The sequence below is a fragment of the Elaeis guineensis genome, chromosome 3, assembly GCF_000442705.2.
Source record: "Elaeis guineensis isolate ETL-2024a chromosome 3, EG11, whole genome shotgun sequence".
NCBI classification, from domain to species: domain Eukaryota; kingdom Viridiplantae; phylum Streptophyta; class Magnoliopsida; order Arecales; family Arecaceae; genus Elaeis; species Elaeis guineensis.
In genome coordinates, this window is record NC_025995.2 from 20,108,961 (window position 1) to 20,134,160 (window position 25,200).

The 25,200-nt window shown below is 37.8% G+C and overlaps 1 protein-coding gene across 5 annotated transcripts in view; it reads right to left on the minus strand.

The window, feature by feature from the left end:
• Positions 1–767: 767 nt before the first annotated feature.
• Positions 768–25,200, minus strand: part of LOC105042194 (putative ion channel POLLUX-like 2) — a 41,946-nt gene continuing 17,513 nt past the window's right edge. For 3 of the 5 annotated variants that reach the window (XM_073253721.1, XM_073253717.1, XM_073253720.1), the window contains 6 exons: positions 20,693–20,961; positions 8,051–8,122; positions 1,897–1,972; positions 1,289–1,387; positions 1,033–1,187; positions 768–919 (listed from right to left, as the gene is read on the minus strand). In XM_073253721.1, the coding sequence (XP_073109822.1) occupies positions 811–919; positions 1,033–1,187; positions 1,289–1,387; positions 1,897–1,972; positions 8,051–8,122; positions 20,693–20,961 (780 nt within the window). In that variant the 3' untranslated portion in view covers positions 768–810. The remainder of the gene's footprint in view (positions 920–1,032; positions 1,188–1,288; positions 1,388–1,896; positions 1,973–8,050; positions 8,123–20,692; positions 20,962–25,200) is intronic. The other 2 variants (XM_073253718.1, XM_073253719.1) reach the window with 2 other exon arrangements.

A 25,200-nucleotide genomic window follows, 5' to 3' on the forward strand; every position in this document is an offset into this window, starting at 1 on the left:
ACCCAAACAGCCCCTTGAAGGGCTTTCTGTCTCATATAGAAAAAAGCAGCGTTCGTGTCCAACTAATGGAGTATTTAGCCAAGAAGAGAGAGTTCCTATGCTGGTAGCCACCGTCAGCCTCCCCACTCCTTCCCTCTCTCTCCTTCCATCCCCCTCTGTCTATCTATCTATCTATTTTCCTCTCTTCACGGAGGATGGAGCTCTAGAGACCTTGGGGCCCTCCGGCAACCTCGGCAGGCCTCTAGTGGCCTCCAACGGCCTCCCTAGCCTTTCATTCTCCTTCCCTCCCCAACCCCCTCTCTCTTTTTCCTCTCTTTCCTTCTTTGTCCCCTCATCCTCACTGTGTTCCATTTTGAATGCCGGAACCATCCTGGTTGGCTGCCAGTACGATTCAGCACACCCCAAACCAGAAAATTCAGGACGGTTCGATAAACCTTGTGTCAGACTATAACTATAAGTAATTACACAAGCTTTCCACAGTCCTGAAAAACCCTTTTGACTTTGTGGCCCTATGATAAATTTGCAACACTGAAAACTAGGGGGCCCTTCCCTGTTAGAAGGAAAAATCGCAACTTTGTTTTCGGTAATAATTTTTTGCTTGGCATGTTGAGTTCCTCACTAAATATTAGGGCCCTTATAAAGGCATGAACTGGCACACCGTACACTCATGGATAAACTAAGACTTGGATAAAATAAAGCCATATCATGAGGCATGCACTACACAAGTAAAAAAAAAAAAAAATGACAAATGACACATTGAAACTTTAAAAGAAGGGCATGAGTTTCTGCAAGCATGGACCAGACTTATTGTTACCTCTTGGTAAGGACATCAATATGGTTCAAATCCCTGGTCACACTATCTCCAAGCTTCTCAATCTGTTTTCTAGGAAGATCTGACAGAAGAAGAACCCTCTGCTTCCTTCAGATTTATTAATGAAAAGAGAAACATGAATATGTTAGTAAGGTGGCCTTAGCTCACAATACTTATCCAGAACAGTACTTAGAAAAAAAAAAAAAAAGGGAAAAAAATACCTTGCTGTAGCAGTACCTAAGCGGATTGCAGACTCATGAAACTTATTTAACTGCTTCAGTATAAACATCAGATGACTGTTTACTCCACAGATGATAATATGATCACTCTCCATAACCTGCAATTGGGCTCCTTCTCTAATCTTCTGCATGTTATTCTGCCAGAATGTAGCTAATTAAGATACAGATTCTTAGCATGAATGAGATCCAACAATTCTTCACTTTCCAGTTTCCAATAATTTCTGAAACAGAAACTTACTCTGAATTGCTCTGTCATTGTACTTAATAAGCGGGAATAAAATAATATCCCCCAGATAGCAAGGACAAGTCCAATAACACGTTCAACACGTGTTTTTTGCTGTCACACAAGCATAGCATCTGAATTAACAGCAATGTCTCACTAAAAATATATTTAAAACATAAAATTTATTAATAGTAACTTAGGACATGTTTGGTGTTGCTTCTCCTTTTCAGAAATTTCTTCTCACAGAAGAAGCCAGAAGCTAGATTTCTAGCTCCCCTTAAAATTACTTATTTAATTTCTCTTCTTATAGAAGTATGTTTTAGATGAGGGCAGGCCTACATGCAATGGTAAGATTGCTCCACTATGACCTCGGTGTTACCGGTTCAAAACACAGAAAAAACCTCTCCAAACATGGGTAACTGGATAAGGCTATGTACTCCTGACCCTCACTGCTGGAGCCTCAGGCATCTCTTTTTAGAAGTTCTTCAAATATTGTTATCAAACATTTATTTTTTCCAAGAAGCACTTTTTTCCTTTGAAAGTAAATGCTTTTTTTAAAGCAGTACCAAAGATGCCTTTTGGTGCATAAACCTAAAAAATAGTAATTTAAGGGTATTTCATACTTTCAAGTGAGTAGAAGATGAACAAAGGCATGCCCAAGCTTCCCAAAAGCAGTCCTCTAAAGATTGCTGCTTACTCCTGAATTCACAAACCATTAGGCATTGTATATAGAGATAATATCCACTATATAATACAGGGTGATGATTAGAGTCAAAATATTAATAAAAGAAACAAGCTGCTTACGTTTTTGATAACCAACAAGATGATCAAAAAACTGATATGAAGCGCAAACATTTAATTAAACAACTAGGGGTATTCTTATTTTAATGAAAGTACTTTCAAGTTTCAAGCATTTAGTGAGTAACATAATAGCAAAACCAAACCTCATAAGAGGAATAGACACCCTCATATAACTATAGGACCAATACTCACCTTGTGGTCTGGATGAAATTAAAAACCAATTATTCAACATATTATTTTCTCTGGGGGTTTATGATGATTCTTCTCCATATATAAGTACAAATGAAATTTGCTATTCAGAAACAACTTCTCACAAAAAAAGATACAGCAACCAGCCAGAAAACTACGATTTTAACAAAATATTTAAAATCAGCAATAAATGAAATGTGACAGGTCCAAACATCACCTGTACAAACATAAATTGGCTCTTACTTGTTTATCCAAATAAGGATGATACATAGTTATTTAGTGATCTGTAAACTCACATGACATTTAAGAGTTTTTGATCATATCTGGACAAAAAGAAAAAATAATATGTTTAGATGGATATGATGAAATGTCTCAAATGGAAGTGCAACAAAACTAGGTTCCTTTGTTACTAAATAAAGGTGAAGATTGTGATGATCAAGAAGATACAGCCCTCCTCCATCAGTTCCATGGAGGTCCTAAAAGTCACCATTAGTGAGACAAAACGTTAAGTAACAATTTAAGGTACAGGCCTCTTTCACTATCCCATGCACTTTTCACTAGGTTGTAGTATTATGCATTCTTTGTCATCTTCAAGGCATCTCATCAATATTCCTTTCCCACCCTCTAACCTGTCCAACTCCCAACATACTCTAGCAAGACTCTTTGTATGGTCAGCCATGTCCATTACTAGGCATTTGATTTTACATCCATGGGAAGCACATTGCACCATACTTGGTCACAATATCTGACAAATACCAAGCAATGGTGGCTAATAGGCATAGTGGTTTTATGCACTTGAGCCACTTCGCAGAGATGAAGATGTGGTGCTGGTCCCAACTTCATCATCTCCATAGCATTCTTAGAGACAATATTCACACAACCACCACCATCATCGACTAACTTGCAACTTTAATCACCATATTTGATGTAGGTATAAAAAATCAAGGCACATCTCCAATCATCCTAGCCAAGGTTCACACACTCAATACCGGAGCCTGTGCTGGCCAGCCGACGATATGGGTCCGTACCGGGCCGGACCGGCACGAACCAACACAGAGAAAGGAAGCGAACCGGGAGGAGGAAAAGAGAGAAAAAGAGAGATAGAGAGAGGGGGGGAAAAGAAAAGGAGTCGGAGGGACCATCGGACAGCGCAGTCCACACGTGTAGCGCCGTGGGTGTAAAATAAGGGCATCACCTCTGTTTCACAAGGCTTTTCTTTTCAAAAGCTAAAAAAACATGAAGCCGGCAATTGGTTTGCCGGCTTCACTTAAGTGAAACCGGCAAACAATTTGCAAGCTTCACTGTTTGTCTTTTTTTTTTTTTTAACTTAAGTAAAACCGGCAAACCATTTGTCAGCTTCACTATTTTTGTCTTTTTTAAAAAAAATCAAAAAATAAAGCTGGCAAACTGATTGCCGGCTTCACTATTCATCAATTTTTTTAAAAAATGTGATGAAGGAACAGGTTATCACCTCTGTTTCACAAGGCTTTTCTTTTCAAAAGCTAAAAAAACATGAAACCGGCAATTGGTTTGCCGGCTTCACTTAAGTGAAACCGGCAAACAATTTGCCGGCTTCACTGTTTGTCTTTTTTTTTTTTAACTTAAGTAAAACCGGCAAACCATTTGTCAGCTTCACTATTTTTGTCTTTTTTAAAAAAAATCAAAAAATAAAGCCGGCAAACTGATTGCCGGCTTCACTATTCATTGATGTTTTTAAAAAATGTGATGAAAAAACAGGGCAGTCGCAGATCCGCCCGTGCGGTTTCCGCCGGCCGGTGGCCATGGCGGCCACCCAGCAAGCTCCGATGGGCCCTCTGCCAGCTACACCTCCCTCCAATAAGTCACTCCCCCCTCTCTCTCTTTCTCTCTCATTTAAAAGCCCTATCGTGCGAACCAAAATGTGGAGGCTTCCACCGCCCTCCGATGGCCACAGCAGGCCACCGCCAGCCTCTGACGGTGTTGTGGTCTCTCTCCCTCTCCACCTCTCTCTCTCTTCCTCTCTTTTCCTCTTTTTTTCCTCAACGCCGGTGTGTGTCGCTTTTCAAGCCGGAACCATCCCGGTTCTCCATCAGTCTGGTTCAGCATGTCCCAAACTGTCCGATTTGAGACGATTCTGAAAACCTTGATCCTAGCCCTTACATGTGGCAAGTACACACCTCATGATATGTACCGTAGTCTTATCATCCTCAAACTCCTATAGATCCTCATCACCAGCAACCACATCAAGAACATAAGCAACCTCCTTCAACTCACACTAAACCAAAGAATACGAAACCATCCTAAACTACCCAATTCAGAGCGTACACAGCCATGCCAGTGGTGGATTGGGACGATTCCGGCATTCAAAACAAGAAATCGACAAGGAGGGAGAGAGGGAGAAAGAAAGAGAGGAAAAGAGGGGGAGGGAGGAAGAGAGATGGAGGCCACCAAAGGCCATCAGAGAGCCATCAGAGATGAGGAATAGTGCGGAGGGGCGAAGCAGGGGCTCCGGACTCTAGACTCCTATTGCACTCAAAATAACTTTTTTTATTTTCAAAATTTTAAATTAAGTCGGGACCACAATTGCTGAGTTCACCCAAAAAAAACGAACTCTGGACCCTTGTTGTGCTCAAAATAATTTTTTTGTTATTTTCAAAATTTTAAATGAAGTCGGGACCACAATTGTTGAGTTCATCCGAAAAAAAATGAAACAAGGGCCAAACCCCTGTTTCGATCGACAAGAGGGCAGAGCCCCTCCTTTGACCTTCATTGGCCTCGCTAGCTCTCTAGAGTCCTCCAATAACCAACTCTCCCTCTCCCTCTCCTTCCCTCCCTCCACCCCTCCTTTAGCTTTCATCAAGCTTGACAGCAGTGCAGTGAGCTCGGTTGCCCTCCGACAGCCTCCGAAGACCCTCTCTCCCTCTCCCTCTCCTTCTCTTCCCCCTCTCTCTTCCTCTCTTTCCTTCTCCACTCCCCCTTCTAGCCAATTTCTCATCTCGAATGCTAGAACCATTCTGATCAACCACCGATATGGTTTCGCACACCCCGAATCGAATGGTTTAGTGCACTTTGGCGAACCATGGTTGAAACCATGCATGTTTATCAAATATTCAAAAGTCAAAACTCATTTGATACTTATATATGATTTGAGGTTTTCATAAAAAATTAGAGCAATCATTTAATTTGGAAAACAAGATGAAATTGTATTGGCAACATAATTGAATCTCGTGCATTTGCTTTAGACTCAATCTAGCAACGCTTTGGACCCCACCAATGGGGGTTATACATTGAAATTTTGGTCATTCCAAAACTTAATTACTTTGGACTCTCTATGGGAGTTAAATATAATACTTCGAACCTACTCTACATGGGTTTAATGTAATATTTTGGACCTATTCAACAAAGGTTACATGTAGTAGGGGTGGCAATCAGGCTGGATCGGGTCGGGTCATAAACAAATCAGGTCGGATGCGAGTCGGATCAAAAAAGTCCAAATCTGAATCCGACCTATTTATTAAACAAGTCTGATTTTGAAACCTGAACCTATTCTATTTAATAAATAAGTTACCCAACCCGACCCATTTAACCTGTTTATTAAATAGGTCATATCGGGTTAGATCAATAGCAACCCTGTTTAGTCTTAATATACCATTGGTTAGGCTCCTAATACACCAGTAATACATGATTTATAGGAATTTAAAAAAAAAAAAAAAGACTAACCCAAACTTCTCTCCCTCTTTCTTCCTATCCCCATCCCCTTCGAACGGCTAGCATTTGCCAAATCCATGCTCCTCCTTTTTGCTGTATACTCTCTAAAAGAAGAAAAAATAGAAACAAATCACAAATCCAAATCCAAGAACGAGAAAGCAAGAAAGAAGTTGAGAATTCAAAGTGTACTACCGAATTGAGAAGCTTCCTAAGGCCACCACCATGGCGTCGACCACAAAGAGATGAGCGCACGCGCAAGAGAGAGAGAGAGAGAGAGAGAGGGAGAGGAGGAGAGGAATATAATTATTCTTGTCTCAAATTAAGAGTGGGGGAATAGAGGGAGGAGGGGAGAAAGACGAAATAATAAAGGAGAAGAAAGCTCGAAAATAGTTCCTTTCCATTTTCTCGCTCTTCTCCTCGATATTCACTCTCTTACCATCTCATTTATGATGGATAGTGACATATCATTAAAAATATATATTTAAATATTAAATAAGTCATAAAATTCTTATGATGGTCATTTGCCATGTGTATCATGGCATTTAAAACATCGTCATGGGGACCGCCCATGCTTTAGTGCGCCTGTCCCGTTCAACTTCACGTGAACTTTGTGAAGGCATAGGGAAAAAAAAAGCCATCCTGCGAACCACATCCAATTTTACATAAAATACGCTGGATCAGAGCGATGAGCAAGACTTCAACCCGAGGAATGAGTGGGACTCAGAAACTTAGTGTTTTTCTAAAATCAGGCTCAGGCCTCAAGATTAAGATGGACGTGGGGCTCAAGACTGAGGCAGAGTGGTAGACATGGGACTTGAGATGAGGCTAGGAGAGAAAAATTGATCCATTTAAATTGGTTACCCGACATGACCCTATTACTAAACGGGTTAAATGGGTTAAATAGATCGAGAAAGTAAAATCTAAATCCGACCTGATTATTGAACAGTCTAAATGGGTTGACCTATTTACGATTCAAACCTATTTATGATGGGTCGAACGCAGGTCAGGTTGATGGGTCAGGTCACATTTTGCCACCCCTAACTCTGGATCTATACCACAAATATCACAGGGATAATATAATCATAGTTTTCTAATCAAAAAAACTGCTCTAGAAAATTGCTCATAAATTGTTTAATCAAAATTTGCATATCGAACTTTGGTCTCAAAAGATGGCACATAAAATATTCTTTCGAATTATATGTGGAGCATTGATTTGGAAAAATAATTTGCATATAACAACTTGCATTTATATGTATAATTCTGATTATGGACATCCTACCATTGTTAAATAAACTATCATATATCGTGCATCCATAAATTGTTCAAGCTACTTTTGTTATACTTGCTTGATCCCTTTAGTTAGAATTGTTGGTTGCTTACAAAGCTTTCAACTTACGCCTCATCTTTCTCCCTTTTTCTAAGTCCAAGGCTTAGGAGTGAAGCATAGTGACCGGGTGAATGCTTAGAGCAAGGTCCTAGATCTAGTTGAACATGGCCCTACTATTATAGTTTTTAACCTTTTATTTTTAAAAACCCCTTGATATTGTGGTTTTGTAGAACTTGTTTAAACTTGATGCTTTTGAGGATTTGTTATGTCAGTTAAGTATGTGGATTTGTGTGATTAACATGTGGCCAACTCAAAGTATTAAAGTGAGGAATTTCGAAACTTGCTTACATTGGTTGGTTGTTAGAATTGGTCTATTTCTTTGTTAGCAGGTGGCCACCTTGCATGCTCGTGGGCCAAGCCCCATGCATGTGTGGTGGATTGCCACTTCTCTCGACATGTACCATTAGGTCAGGAAGTGACAACTATTGAGAATTAATCCTTCTCTAACAAGCAGTATGTGTGATGATAAACATTTTCCATAAAAAGATACTGCAAGGGGAAAAGCATCATACACACACATCTAAAATAGAAAACCTCAAATATTAATGATTGAGCCATTGAGGAACATAATGTACAATAGTTCCAACATGTACAACTAAAGCAAGCATAATGAAGACAATCAGTCATGCATTTAAAAGAGAATCAATATTCTGAGAGATTCCTCTTAGGACAAAAATATATATCATTAGAGAATGCAAAACGCAGTTGGTTACCTTAACTTGTAAAATAGGAGACCTCCAACAACAACAAATGAAAAACATGCCACCAATAACGCAACAAAAATCCTACAATCATGTATAAAATATCATTAGAATTGCACATAGATGGCTATAATCACAAGAAACAAGCATTATCCCTAACCATAATGGATCTGGTAGATGAATTTTACCAGTCATGAAGTCAAGAACTACAAATTACGTATATTGGTAAAGCAAATATTTAGAAATTGACTCAAATAAATGATAAATTTCTTGAACTGTGTAGTTTAATAAAAAAATGACCCCGGTAAGGCCATGAGAGTATCTTAAAAAAATACAGAGAAACTTCTTTTTACTATGGTGAACACATTTTTATTTAATATAGTTAGTGTGAAATGAAAAATTAGTGACAGTATCAGCTATGAAATCCAGAACTTATTAAACCTCATCATTCCAATCAAATTATGTAAACATCAATGTCAAAGTTCAAAACGTGTGTCTATTATTTAAAGAGTACTTAACTGCTTATGTCATTTAATTTTCAGCAATTGGAGAACAAAGAAGGGTATCATCCAATATCTGAAAAGGATGGTTAACGATGCTTTTGGGTCCAAGGAGGAAAAGAGAATTCACCTTATCAGCATTCTGTTTTAAGATTTAACATATTTTATGCCAATATGCTATGAATGAAGATATTACTATTCATTTTTATCTTCATTCCTGGTCATTCCCTGGGAAGATATCATGAGGCTATGTTTCTTTGGCAGGAAGAGGCTCAAGAATGAGAATCATTTTCCCTTTTCATGATTCTCACATCTGGCAGGTATCAAGAAAATGTATGGAGAACTTCAAGCAATAGCAAATTCTTGAAGAAAGTGTTAATATGATATCCCATAGAAGGGTTAGGCATAGTTCTATGTAGCCAAGTGACAACTCTCTAGGAATTAAAATAAAATTCTAGCCCCACAACATTCATGTCTCATGCCCAACTCCTCTCTTCCTCTTCCTCTCCTCCTCTCCCCCACCCCATGCCCCCGCCCAATCTACTAGTGACTCCATGTTGTGGATTCAAGTGCAGATTATTTACAAAATAGTATGCACAGTAAATATCATGCTAGTGCATATCTGAGCATGACACGGACATGACACCAGCTGTACTCGTGCTTGGTATGCCACAATGCTAGTCTATGCCAAGAGTGTCATGGCTCAGCACAAAACTTACCTTAATTGTCAGACCAACATGCCACCAGAATGTGATACATAAAATCCCCCATGCCAAGCAAGTGACAAAATTGCCAAGCAGCTCCAACCAGCAACACTTCTTCCCAACCCCCTGCGTCCTCCATCTCAACCTAAATAGCCATGACTAGGTCTCAAGTTTTTTTTTCCCCTTTTTGTGGTTTCTAGTGAACATTCATTGGGCCCTCTAAATCACGTTTACAATCACATTTTCGGATACTAGGACTGGATCTTGTACTGGTCTTTCATCGAAATGGTATGGTACCAAATACTGATACACGGTATGGGACTGCATAAGTCCATTGCTGATACACTGTACACCGATGCCGGTTTTCTTCTAGAATGGTAGGGTACACTCGTACCAAGTCCCCTTCCATCGGTTTTAAAACCTTGCTTTGAATCCGATAAACTGCCTATCTAGTTGAGATATTTTAATTTGGATTCTGATATCCCTTGCTTCCAGTGGATAAAGATGCATCCCTTTTAACCTTAGAAAGTCAATACATGATAAACCAATGTATTTTCCTTAATGGGCACAAACAAACGACTTTCCCAATCAAATTGTTTCATTTGCTACTGGAGATAAACATGGTGGGGCAAAGAGAAAAGGATAAATGGTCAAAGCAAAAAAAAAAGTACAACATCAAATGAGCACGAAGAACTTTTTAAAGGTGCAGTAGTAACAAGATAAGAAGAGCAAAACGAGAAAGAAGAAAGTTTGAGATACTGCTTGTAGGTTTATTTGTTTTATATCTGATAATTGTCTTATTGGAGATAGGCCCTAGACAGAATTTTTTTTATGCCAATAAAATGGATATTTTCATGTCTATACACAAACTCTTATATCTTATTCTTTACACATCTTGTCTACTTTTTTCCTTTTCTTTGGTTCATCTACTATAATCGTAACAATCATTTTAAAATTTTCATGGCAAAGCCCATGTGTTTCAACCTCCAAGACTTTGAGAGAATGATAGTTATATATATTGTAATAGCTTGTCATATACTCAAGGATGTGTGTGTGTGTGTGTGTGTGTGTGTGAAGAGAGAGAGAGAGAGAGAGAGAGAGAGAGTTTATGGGGGTGAGATTGGAATACAAACTGTCTTCTTGATGCATAATATGTTGAATTGTAATGTAATAGGTGATATGTGTTAGAGACCAAAATATATGACTTTTCTTATTGAACTTTTGGCTTTTGGTTTTTATTGATTTTTGGGCATATTAAAATTTATGATATCATAAGATTTGAGAAAATATTTTAGCATTTAAAAGTTAAAATACTAACCTCACCTCAAATTTGGAATTTGAACTGAAGCTGAGAAATCAACATTTTATTCTCCTGAAATTTGAATTCTTCAGTTTCTTTATTGAACTTGAATTGGGAGGGAATACTCCGTTGTTTACATATAATATCTTAAGTAAATAGGAGTTCTATTTTTAGTACTTAGTAGTTTTCATCAGTCATTAGCAACGTGCTTGCTAAGTCACTAGCATATCTAACTAGCCCTGCCAACCAGCCACCATACCAACCAATCTATGAGGGACTGACTTGAGCATGAGAATCACCTGCCTAGCCTATAAATAGGGGCTAAGGAGGGCAAGCTAGAGGGAAGGGAAAATTCGTGTGAGCTTCTCAAAGACAAGAAAGGAAAAGGGAAGTTGGAACTCTTAACAAGAACCTTATTGATTTATATTGCACCATATCGTATGAAAGCTTTGCTCTAGACTTTTCATTAAAATTTCTTTGGTCTTTTTTTCAAGTATCAAAGTCAGTAAGTCACTTTTAAGCTTGTCCACCATTTTGAAATTCTAAATCACATGCTATTTTCAAAATCTATGATTTCCTTTCTGAGTAACACTGCCATGCTATCTTGAATTTATGTTTTAATTTGCATTATCGAATCCTAATAATTCCAAGTTTCCAGCCTTAGTTGTTTTAAAACCTGGACTTTGGAAAGTTAGAATTGCTTTTGCTTTTTAAAAATTGCAGTCAAATCCAATTTTATGTGCTGCTTAGAAGATCTAAAGATTCTAAACCATATGGTTATTACCAAAATATAGGTTTCTTTAGATGTTTGAGTTCTACAATTGGATTTGGTTTTAGAATTTTGAAATCTTCAATTAGTTGCAAATGCTTTTGACTTACTCTTCCTTAGCTTTGTCAGTACTATGTTGGTAACTGTTTATGGAATCTACCTTGAAATTTTGAATTTCAAGTTTTCAAATTGATATTTCTACACTAGTATTTATCAATTCCAACTTGAAATTCTAGAGTCTAGACACATTACATCTCCTATGTTTGTGTTTTTCCATTGAAGCTATTAACAATCATTTTGTATGGCATTCGCTAGTTTCTATTAAATCCAAAAAGGGTGACATAGTTTAAAATAACAAATGGGCCCCTAGTTAGGTGACTGGTGAGTGGCCTCATTTGAATGACAAATAAATATATATATAAGCCAAGGTTTCAAATCTTGTGGGACGAAGCTATCCCAGTTTTCCTAGAATGAGATGCACTACCATCCCATTCTGTCCCGACCTTAGAACAAGGGATGTCCTAAGATATGCTAATCAGGATGCTGGGACAACGCTAGGACAGTCCTATAGTAGCCCGAAACCAGGGAGGGGAGGTTTCCTCCCCTATTTCCTTTGCTTTTTCCCACCATCATGCCATATTTGGTTGCCAATGAGAGAGGAACACAGAGGCCCTGCTGCCTCCTTCTAGATCGACTGGGAAGCCAATTGTATCCCGTCAATCCAATTTTGAGCTGACTAGCCCTTCTTCCAGGCTGGCTTGTCCTACTTTGGCTGCTTGACAAGAAGGCAGACTTCCCCCTTTGCTCAATCGCATATCTTCACACATCAAGATGCACTAGAAAGCAGAGGGCACAAGATTGTTGCCTCGCTGCTATTTCTTTCTCCCCGTCTACAATTTGAATTGAGGAAGGGCTATGCTGCCTCCCACTAAACCAAACACCATCACTGCCTCTCCTTCCTCCATGCCTTGCCACTGCGGCCTGGCCACCGCATCCTCACCAACCACCTCCCTCTCTCCCACCCTCCTCGACATTGGTAAGCCACAACCCCCTCTACCATCCTTCTTCTCTAAACGAACAGGGAAGCCCTTGTTTCTGCTTTCTTTTCCCCATTTTTGCTTTCTCTAGTCGTCAACCATCACCGATGTTGTAGCTATCGCAACCCTTGCGAGAGGTTGAAACTCTAATCTATGCCATTGATGTCATCGCTAGCCTACCTCCACCATGGTTTAAGCAATGACCGCCTCTCATGTTCTCCTCTTTTCTTTGTCCTTCCAACCTATATTCTAACACTTCTGACCATGATTTTCAGAACCATCCCGAACCGGATGGTTTGGGGCACGCCGAACTGGATCGGCGAAGAACCGGGATGATTCCGACTGGAAAAACAGCACATGCCGGTGCCAGAAAAGAAAGAAAAGGAAACAAAGAAAAAGAGAGGGGGAGAGGGAAAGGCCGACAGTGGCCCTCTGTGGCTGCCGGAGGGCTGCGGAAGCCTCCACGGCTCGGTTCGCCTAATAGGACTACTGCAATGAGCGAGAAAGAGAGAGGGGGAGACCGCCAAAGACGGGAGGACGGGACAGCGGAGGGGGCATCGGAGGTCTTCGGGTGGCCATCGTGGCCACTGGGCGACGAAAGTAGTGTAGGCAGAGTCGCGACCGCGAAACAAGGGCGACCACCCCTGTTCACACATCAACCCTTTTTTAAAAAAAGTGCCGGCTTCACTTTTTAAGAACTTTTTAAAAAAATTTAAAAACAGTGAAGTCAGTAATCGATTTTCTGACTTTCAATGCTTTTTTAAAAAGCTCAGAAATAGTGAAGCCGGCAAACCCATTGCCGGCTTCACTATTGTCAGGCTTTTTTAAAAAAACCCCTGAAATAGGAGGCATTTTTAAAGAGCCCCCTATTTCTAAGCCATGGAGCCGAAGGTAGTGTTTACACCGTCCAACGACCATGGCGGCCTCTCCTCTGGACCCCCCTCAGTCCGATTCTTCCCCCTCCCCCCTCTCTCTCTTCTCTCTTTTCTCCCGCAGACGACGCGGAGCCACGGTGGCCACCGCGGCCCTCCAAGGGCCTGCACAGCCCTCAGGTGGCCACCAGTGGTGTCTCCGCCGCCTCAACCTCCTTCCCTCCCCTTCTCTCTCTCTTCCTTTCTTTTCCTCTCTATCTCTCTTTTCCTTCTCCCCGATTTGTCCCTTCCCTTCATCGATTCGTGCCAGTCCGATCCGATATGGGGCCATGCCGAACCGTGCCGCCAGCCTGCCAGAACGGCCACCGATACGGATATTCAAAACCTTGCTTCTAGCCATTCACCGCCACCTATAGTCGCCGCAAATCATAGCCTATTGACCATCGTCTGCCAGTTGTAAACCACCCTTCCACCTGAACCTCAGCACCACCGTCACCTCATCTCCATTTCATTTTGTTGTCTCTCACTTCCTCTTTCCATCTCTTCCTCTTTTTAATTCTATCTCCGCTCTCTCTCGAGTTCTCTCTCACTTGGATGGACGGCATAGGGCTGATCAAAATTTTATCTCTCCATCTCTCCCTCTATCTTTCTCTGGTTCTTACTGTAACCCGAATTACTCAATTCCATAAATCAAGGAGAGCGTGGAACACCAAATCTAGGAGGCACATCAAGTTCTGGGGATAAAGCCTACCATCGAGGTAATTGCAACCCCCCTTGTTCCCACTATCATTAGATCAAGGGACAGATGGCACCCTGAGGAATATATTTAGGTTCGGGGCGTGCAACCAGATCCTAGCCACTAGTCAACAAATCTGGAGTCACGACCCCTAACTTGGAAAAGTTCCAAATTGTGGAACCATGGGTAGACCCCACAAACCTAATAGACCCTTCGTATGCCCCAAATTTAAATTGAAAATTTTGGGTTGCTTTAGATTTCAAGGGAACCTAATCGTCAATTGTTTTTGTCTAGGTCGTGTGGAACATCTTGGAGGAAATTCTGTTTTACGACTTGGCAATAACTACCTCTATCCTAGCATTATATCACATATATAAATTGCTTTATAATGCTTAATTGTATACCTGCATTTGATGTTAATTTGAGTATTGAAATTTAGTTATGAATAGTGATCATGCATATTTATATTAGATGTTGTATATGCTAGACAACTAAAATTTGGATTAAGCGTGACATGAATTACGTGGGCATGAATTACATGGGAACATTTGTCAATTTTATTAGTTGTGATGTATTGCTCCCTAGTCTAACTATGAACATGGTTTAGGATCTAATCTTCTTTTGGACCTCTAGTGGGGGCAATCACTAGCAAATGCCAGTTGACAATATGTTGTAATCAAGAGCTAGTTTCCTTTTAAGCCACACCGGTGGACCATCATTGGTACATAATGTCGTAGGCATATTTCCTTGTGATTTTAGAGCTAGTCTCCTTTTGAGCCTTTAGTGGGGCGATCAGTGGCACATGCGAATAGACAATATGTTGTAGTCAGGAGTTGGTCTCTTTTGAAGATTACCATAAGCCGATCATGGCCATAGTCATAAAGGCTCGAAGAGACTGGATGATTTATCTATATCGATTTGCAAGATTTATTTCTTGATCAGGTGTATTAATTTTTCTGGAAAGTTATGCTGAATAAACATGCTTCATATATTTTGTGTTTATCAGCATGCTTTTATTTATAATAGAAAAGTTTATATTGTGAAATCGATGTTTTATGCATAAAATACTTGATCCAACTAGAGATAGAGGTGACTTACTAGGCTTTTAGCTCAACTTTATTTTTCAAATGCCGACAAATAGTGTGAATGGGATCATGGTCTATAAGCGATAGAACTAGGATTTAGAAGTGATCCTTTTTGGAATAATATGTTATGTAGTCGACATAGATCAAGTTTGAAAATAATTTTGGACATTGTTTTGTGACTATTTATCATTTTAAGGAAGTTTAATATCTTAGTTTACCTACATTGACACTATATGTAATTTTTCTCGGGCCTTCCATATCCTATGGGTCAAACCCTATAGGGCGTGCAATCGTCTATCACGTGCATACTCATACTAGTGGGATGGGGCGTGAATGGTACCATCCCAACACTCGGGATCCTAAGGGATGTCCTGCCAAAACTTGAGTCCTTGATATATGTTAAGTAATTCAAATAATCAAATAAGGATATATGCAAACACCTAGCTATATGGGCATCAAGGATTTACGTGGCCTCATCTAATTTAACTAGTAAGAGTATATGTGGCATCATTGACATAGCAGCAAGGATTTATGTGGCCTTAGGTGGATTATTGGTGAGGGTATATGCGGCCTCATATGCATTAGCAACAAGGATTTATGAGGCTTTGAGGCCTTAAGCTATGTCTTTTGCTAGAACTGGAGGTAGCAACAGGTATCAATTTCCCACAGTGGCGTGTTCCACTATTTGGTAAGTCATTCAGTGCAGGAATGCCAAATCCCAGGGATACCCCATCTCACAAAAAGGGGGAAAACCATACCAACAGGAGAGATTGGTTTTTATTTTGGATTTATTTGAGTAACAAAAAAAGAAACTCCTGACATATTATATACTTAATATTTTTTATATATTAAATGTATATTATAATAATATAAACTATTTACCATAAATAATAATAATAAGTGGATAAATATACAAAACTAATAGTATATAACATACCATATTATATCATACGAAAAATACATTATATAATCATATGAACCAAAGTACGCCATCTTAGTACTGAACCCCGTATTGGTACCAATCTACTACTATGACGGTACATCCGGTACGAGGACCGGTTGGACATACTAATACTTGGTATGCCTCCTATATCGCATATTAATTTGTTACTAGTTTGGTATGGTGTGGTCAATAGGCACCAATACTGGCCGATATGAATCTCCTTGAATCATAAACTATATGGTTAAGAATATTCTCTTTAATTATATCATATATTTATATAATATAACATAATATTTGGTATATTAGGCTAAATATATTATTAGTACAATAACTTAATAACATATTATGCTCATACTGACAATATTACTTTATTAAATGTTACAACATCGCAAAATATATAACTGTTCTCTTATTAACATTAATAATTTTATCATTACAACATTTTTATGCAGAAAAGAATATTAAATAATTATTGTAAGAGTGCAAACAGAACTAGATACACTCACATTGGTTCCCTCAAAATCTCTACATATTACACATGTCTACGTTTGGAAGCTGCAGGTTTACGTGCTTTATTTTAATGGCTGTTTTCCTCATTTGCATATTGTATTTTTTCAGTGCATTATTTTGGACATGATGGCTGGAAAAAGCTCTCAGGAGATGATGTTGGGGAGCTTCATTACACATACTGCCTTTGATAATCAGCTTACACCTTTTTTTTAATTTTATTTTTTTAAGAAAACTGCAAGAGAAAGCAATTCTTATTACATTATTCTCAAATATCAATTATATATTTTTTATTATCTTAATATGAATACTATGTTAGAATGATAATATTAAATACTTATAATTTTTATAAAACATAATAAAAAGTAGTTGCATTAGATGTAGTATTTTAAAAGCTAAAATATTTTATGATGTTGGGCAAATTTATATTGTGTGTTATATTTATTATAAAATGATAATTTGAGAAGATAATAATATAATATATTAATGCAAAAAAGAAATTTACACAATTTCTTTATCATTGTAACTAATCATTTATCATATATGAGTAGTACTATAATATCTTTTATGTTACTATGTAAATGCAAATTTATACAACTAATATATCAATTTCTGATAATTATGATAGTAATTTGAAACAATGCAATATGTAATTATATTTCTTATACAATTGAACAAACATAGTTATATTATCTAATATACATTATACTAAAGATCGGATATAAGTAACAATATCATAATTCTAATATATTGTTATACTTTAATATTATAAGATGCAATTATTGTGTCATTACTGATAGAACTATAATTTAATATATTATATTTTTCTATAATTGTTATATGATACATTTATTTGGATTGGAATATGATATAGGTTTGTTTCATTAACTAGATATTACCTAGACTTATCCAAGTCTAGGAATTAGAATCAGTCATCCTCAATGATTCCTAGGAATCCATACATTGGAAATAGAAAGATCACTTTTGATTTCCATTCCGGACAACCAAGCAAGACCTTATAAGAAAATATGAAACTATGTGAATTACCTGAGAATTTTTTGAAATTTAAAATATGATTTTCGTCATTCACAGTATCCCATTCCTTATTTGAAAATTTTCATTTTGGGATTCCACAATTGCATAGATTTGTTTCTATGAACCTCCCTCTAAACTTGCGAGTGATTCTTTTATCCATGCTTTATAATTTTAAAGTCATTTATTTTTCAACAAAAATTTAAATTCTTGAATAATGGGGGACGTTTATTTGTTGAATTGTGTAGCTAACTTCATCTAGTATACAATCTTTTCAAAGTGATTATGAAGGGTCATGACTCATGATAGACCTTTTTTAAGTGGACTTGGTATTTTAAAGTTGCCTTTTTGGATCTAGTAATTATTGCAATAACAATAGCAACCCTGTAGCTCGCATTTTTCAGCTAAGCTCTATTAGCTGAATAGCTTACTTGATGATGTTTAGTAGGTCTTTGACCATTCAACTTCTGATTCCTTGTATGTATATATGAACTGCATAACAAAAGGGGGCGTTTGGTATGGGTGATCAATCCAAGATTAAGAGTGATGTGGATGGCGATGATGAGATCACTGCGTTTAGTTGCACCATGATGATCATGCATGATGGTGATCCCAAATCACTTACACTCCTCAAAACACTGCCCAACCCAACGATGGGATACCTATCCTTAAGGTGAGGTATCTAAGATCAACCTCATATAGTGATCTAGAGCTAAAATTTGACTACAAAAATACCTCTCAGTTTAATGAAAAAATGGTATATCAATGTACCATTAATATATTACATCAATATTATATATCTGATATTATATTATATTGATATGATTTATTATATTTGTGATATATTATATATAATATATTATTAATCATATTATTGTCATATTATGATTAAATAATAATTTTTAATTAGAGTAGAAAATAGAAATATCTAATTGTACTATATATTTATATAATCAAATTATTTAATATATTACTTCTATTTACCTTATTTTTTAATTAAAATAATATTAGTATTAATAAATAATATAGTATAATTATAAATATAAATATAAATTCTATAATAACAATTAATATATTTTCATAGGATTAATAATTTGTAGGACTAATAATATATTTTTATTGAATATATTAACAAATATATTAATATTTTATTATAATATATTTTATATTATTAAGAAATATATTTTTATGGAATATATAAGGGGTAGTTTTAGTATTATATAGTTAGTGATTTTGGATACCCATGGAATACCAAACAGGTTGCTTGTGGATATCTAGGGATTTTTAATCACTGGATCATGCCAAATCATACATAGTGATCTTTGATCACTAGGGATTAGACTACCTCAGGATCACTGGTGATTCTATTTGGGTCACCAAACCCCATCGTAAGTGTTCAAACATTCACTATTTATATCCTGTAGTCTGCATAGGTTATATGCACTCTACATATAAGACTAATGCCCTCATGTGACATTACTTTGATGCTTACTCCTCACATTTTTTAACATCATAATAAATGGCCAATGATGATAAACAAAATCTTCCATCAATATTTCATTTCTGTAAAATATCACTACTAAATTTCATTAGTTCATTAATATTTAGGTGGTTTAGTATAACAATTGTATAAGGATCAAGGTTTGAAATCCCGTGGGACAAGGGCATCCCGATTTTTGGCTGGAAAGGGACGCCCCACGTCCCGCCCCATCCCAATTGCCGTCTCGATCGGGCGTCCCAGTACATTTTTTTTATTTTTTTTGATAAATTTTGATCCGACCCTTTCAACGCCAACCCCATCATCCCATGCAATGTTTTGTTTGTCATTTAATTTATATCTTATTTTATATATTATTCTGAATAAAATTGGACCGTCTCAAATCCCACGGTGGATAACATGCCACGCCATGCTACCTCTTGTATTTCATTGATTCCTGATTGCACGCTACCCACCGTGCATATGCTTCGGGATTTGCCCTGTTCACTTGGTGCATGCAATAATTTCTCCTTGATCTCATCCCACGGCTTTGAACACGCCACGGTATCCCTAAGTTATCTGCGGTGCACGATCGAACAACCTCAAAACACCTTTCCTTCCCCTCCGCACTGAGCGATCAAGATTCTTCTTCCCCTCCGCGCCAAGCGACCAAGACTCCTCTGCTCCTTTCTCCTCCGGTCTTCCTCCTCCGTCTCAGTTTGCTTGCCATCGGCATCCTCCCCTTTCCTCTCCCTCCTCTCTTCTCCATCCTGAGGTGTCCTCCATCCGGCATGCCCATGCTTCCGACGACGACGACGCCAATGCCAACGCACCAGCGGAGAAAGGAGAAGTCGGCAAGGTTAGTATGATCTTCTCCTTCATTCTTCTCCCCTTTCCGGCAATGAATGGGCCATTCTCCCTCATCATCGGCACCAGCAACGAAAGCCCACATTGGGGCTCGATCAGGACGGCCATATCAATGCTTGATCCGAGCGGGATGAAGCTGGGACGGCTGGGATGGAGGCCGGACAAGCATTTCGGGGTCCCGCACTCGTCCCTGGTGCTGGAAACTCAAAGGAACGAGACGGGATGGGATGGCCCCCGTCCCGCCGGGACTTAAATCATTGATAAGAATGTTTTGGACCATAAGAACTAAAATATTAGGTTTTAATTTCCCATTGCATGATATTGCCCCTCCAGCAATGCTGATCTGGCAAATACCTACCCCTTTCCCAATTTCATTAGGGTTTGAGAAAGCATGACAGTATTCGAGGTATAGGCTTACAATAAATTACAAAAAACAGTTGATTGAAAAGATGGCAGGAAGGAGTTTAATCATTAACATCTAAATTCAAGTCAGTAATAACACATCAAAACTAAAACAATTCTGATAATATTATACAACTACTTTTCAGTGGTAAAATTATTAGCTTGTTCAGAACTGAGTTAAAATAATTCCAGCATAAATGAGAAAAATTTTAATCTGGTAAATCCCTTTGAACAGAAGTTGTGGTCACATCCTGCTGCATCCATACTCCAGTCAGGTAGTATAAGAACAGCAAACCGGTAGTATTTATGTAATTTACAGCTAAGCAATAAAATGAGGTGAAACCATCTTCATGATTTAAAATTTAATATTGCATTCGCAAATACTAAAATGTATACAGTCACAGGCAGATTCACAAGACTTACGTGCCAATATTTCGTTCAAGCTGCATGTTGAATAAATAATAGAATCGAGAGATACTCCATTTGATCTCTTGAAATGATGGAAAAGATACATCCAACTGAAGTGGAACAGGTTTATTGATGGAATTAGACACACAAGCAAATGGCAAACTTGAACTGCCAAATGATGGCAATGTCTGAAGAGTTTTCATCCAATGCATGCAACTTAAGCATGCCAATCTGGATATGAAGTAGAATTGCATGCATTGCAAGAAGATTCTAATTTGGAACCCCTGCAATATTATCCAATATAATAGGTCAGAAAAGGATAATATGGATTTAAAGTGCACAAGATGTAGCTTCAGTTCACTGACAAGCTGGCTTCCAAAAGCATATCTTCTTCAAGTAATTGTTCAAACATCTAACCATTAGGATTCCTGAAGTTATATTGGAATAAGTGTGTGCATACATGTATATGAGATCTTTGAGTATCGCATGCAACTTTTGTATTACCAGGATGACTGTTCTCAAGAAAATGTATTCACAGGAAAAATATTTGATTTCTAAAGACAATATGTCCACAGGCAAAACCAAAATATTTTACTAATTTAAAGGTAAATAGTATTAAAGTTTCATTGCATCATACTGGCTGCAATGTACTTTGTGTTGGTGCTTGGGGACCATTTTATGATGCTGCTTTGATGAATGGATGTAAAAGCACAGTACTAAGAATAGGAGCAGAAAAACTATATTATGCAACCTAATATCATCGATGCACAAACCAGGCCACCAACTCTTACTCGAGCAACAAACTCCCACTTGGAACGACAATTCGGCCACAATAAAATTGCTTAATGATTTTCCTATCAGGCCTGAAAGAAAAAGATGTTACTATGCCAAGGGACTCTTTTATTTATAGAAGCCAAACCTAAATCAATCCCTCTTGTTCAAAATCCTAATAGGAATAGAGTCCTGCTCCCTTGCAACACTGACATATGCTGGAGCAAGCCCATGCAGTGGACTAAAAGACCCAATAAAGCCAGCCATGCTACTGACACTACCTTATTTCTCACAAGTCTAGGCCCATGTCAACCGCATAATTTCCCTCTGAGAGTGACAGCAACAATGCAGAACAGCTCAGAATTCCAACATTAAGTTTCAAAACAAGGGTATTAGGTGCACGTCAATTAACCCTTAATTGGACCCCTCATGTGTCATTTAAAACCCTATACACCAAAATTGTAAGTGATCTAGGGTAATGATATTGAAGCAATTCCTAGAAGAAAATTTTCACCACATCTTGATCCAACCATTAGCACATAATCCCCCAACTATAAAAAGTACCTTGTACCGGACCCTGAAAATAAAGGTAAAAATGCTATCCAGCCCATAAGTGATATGCGTTGTGTAGCATTAACTCTTGTGCTTTGATCAGAAAATGAAGCAAACATTTTTTGAAACATAGTACATTCAATTTTTGTATTCCAATAAAACTTCATCCGTACTATTTTGAAGAAACATCAGCACCAGATTTTACTATATCATCGACCTTTTAACAGATCTAAATATTATTCTTGGTCATGTAGTGAGTCCCATTTCCGACAACTCATATATTCTCATTGGTAATCATGAAAAATTTATCGGCCACTTGCAGAGTAAACTCATAAGAGGATTGCATAACCCAAATACCAAAGGGCCAGTTACGAAAACTAGTGACTTGCAGTAATTGGTGTATTTTTCGTGTGGGCATACTTGGAAGGTGGACTAGGAATGTTTTAGAATTGCATTAAACATAGCAGTTGCATGGTGATTTCAGCATGGAGAAGAACCTGGAGAGTCATATTAGCAAGGCATGGTTGACCTCTTGGCAAATGAATTATAATCTCATTTCTAGATAAGACGATAGGCTAGAAAATACCCTGAGTTATTATATGTGCATGGAATCCAGTTCCCAATAAATGAATTATGAAAGCACTATTAAGCTAATAATGAGGGATATTTTCAGTCTTCTTCACTTATATACTCCTCCATTATCCCACCATCTCAGTGCTTCTGTAGGAATTTGTGAGTGTGCCTATCATACTTCCACCATTGTTAACACCAGTCACTGTAGCTACTCCAAGATGTGACCAGTTTCAAGAATAAGAAACTAGATACTCAGATTTCACAAACTTGCCAAAGCTATCTAATGCTAACATAATACGCTCAAGAACATGGAAAAAGGAAATATTTCATTACCCCAATGTCTGACAATGCATCACCAACATAAAACATGGCTCTTCAACAGAAAAAGTAAAGCATGTGTGTCCAGCAAAATATTGCTCAAGTTAGAAGGTTTTAATAGGAACCACAAAAATTTACTTATTCTTTAAGGATGATGACTCAAAACTCCTTAGCCTAAATCTTCTCTAGCTGCTGAATGATAACAGTAAGTTAATTCCAAATTGCTTGTAAGCAAAAAGAAAAAATCTGCCCCATTCTTTTGAAGGTAGAAAGAACAGCAATTTTGGGCATTTTATTTTATACTAAAATGAATAAAGTATCTTTATTAAAAAATGAAGCAAATCAAGAAGCACAAGCCACAGCCAAAGAGCAGGAGTCATAATCAAACGCTACCTATATCAAGCACCATAGCAAGGTTTGCCATACCAATCAATACTGTGATGTACTAGGCATATTTTAGTGCACCAATACCAAACCACTAAGCAGTTTTGTACCATATCGAATACTTGATAAGCCTCGCCATCTCATATTTTACCACATATCAACACTATAATAGGATGGTATCGGTATAGGGTTTAGTACCGAGATGGTGAACCTTGCACTATAGTAATGATTATGAACCCTACAGCTGCATCTGTGGACATAATTCACCAATATAAATTTGATTTGGAGCTAAAGCAATGACTGTTAATCTCTTGTCAAGTAACATTCACAGCACAACTTGAATGACTAAAATATGGGCATTTGACAAAAATGTTGTGGGTTTCTTTTCCCAAGAAGCTAAAAAAGATTCATTAGAAATTAAAGTTTTGCAATTAAAGCAGGAACGAAGTATATATCTACTTTTAGAGCCTTCACCTTTTGTTTTGATGTTTCAGTTTCAAAGTGAGTTCCAAAACATGATAGGGGTTAATATATACCTAAGCCAGGTTTTAAATCACATGGGACATGGGTATCCCAATTTCTTCAAGGAACGGGACACCCCATATCCTGCCCCGTCCTAGTGACTCTCCCAGTCAATCATCTTGATAAGTACCCTCCATCTCTCTCCCCTTCTTTCCTTTCTTTTTTGAATTTCTTCTTTGCTTTGTTTCTTTTGTCTTCTTTCTTTCCTTTCTTCTTTCTTTCATTCCTTCCTCTCTTCCTTTTTGTTCTTCCTTCCTTTCTTTTCTTACTTCCTTCCTTTCTTTCTTTTCTTCTTAGTTCCTTTCTTCCCTTCTTCTCTTCCTTTCTTTCCTTTTCTTCCTTCTTTCCTTCCTTTCTTTCATTTCTTACTTCTTTCATTTCTTCCTTCTTTCCTTTTTACTACTTCTTTCTATCCTTTGTTTTCTCTATTTCTGTCTCTCTTCCTCTCTTTCTCTCGGTTTCTGGCTGCACTAAAAAAAAAAAAGAAAAGAAAAAAGAAGCCAAGTGGTGGATTGAGACTTCAAGAGTTCCCGAAGGCTTTCCTTCTTCCACATGGATCAGGAGAACAGAGTCCTAACCTCCTAGGGCCCTTCCTCCTTGGATCAGCAGTCTCCCAACACAAGTCATCCACAAGACATAGTGGATCGATGTACGTCCAACACAAGACAAAGGTGGGGCAAGCGGGATGCCATGCATAGGTAGGTTTCAGGGTCTTGCCCCCATCTCAATTCCTATTTTCTCATAGAAATTGGATGGGAAGACCGGGACAACCCTCATCCCACTAGGATTTAAACCCATGCACCTAAGACTGTGATTCTAAGACTGCTTGAAGATCTAAAAATTATGATATCAAATGAATTTCAGTTTACTTAATAAATTGCTTACTTTATCCATAAATAGAGGTGCATGAATTTATGAGAGATGCTTGCAAGTTTTACTATCGGAGATTTTCTTCTCTTACCTAAATTGAAGTTTCCTCTTTGTTGTTTCTTACTCCTATTTTGCTAATCAAAATTGTTGGACAAATCTACCACCCATTGTCTAGAAAACTTCTGCATTGCTTGGGGTTAAAGCTTGAGGTTATAAGCCTCCTGACCTAGATGAACATTTTCTTCTGTGTTATCTTTTTCTTATCATTTTGTATTGCATTTAGTATCAACGACCTGATTCGTTTATCCATACAATCATGGATGTGGTTCAGGTGGATCAAGGTTCTTCATCTCAGTACCACCCCCATACAAGTACCATGCTAGTAAAGTGTTGATACGCCAGTTACAGGGTCAGTTTGGTGCACCAAGAATCAGTATGCCCCCTATACCAAATCTCAGTTTAAGATCAGTATGGTACGATATTCTCAGTACAAGCAATATGCACCAGTACAACAAACCTTGATATGGATATTA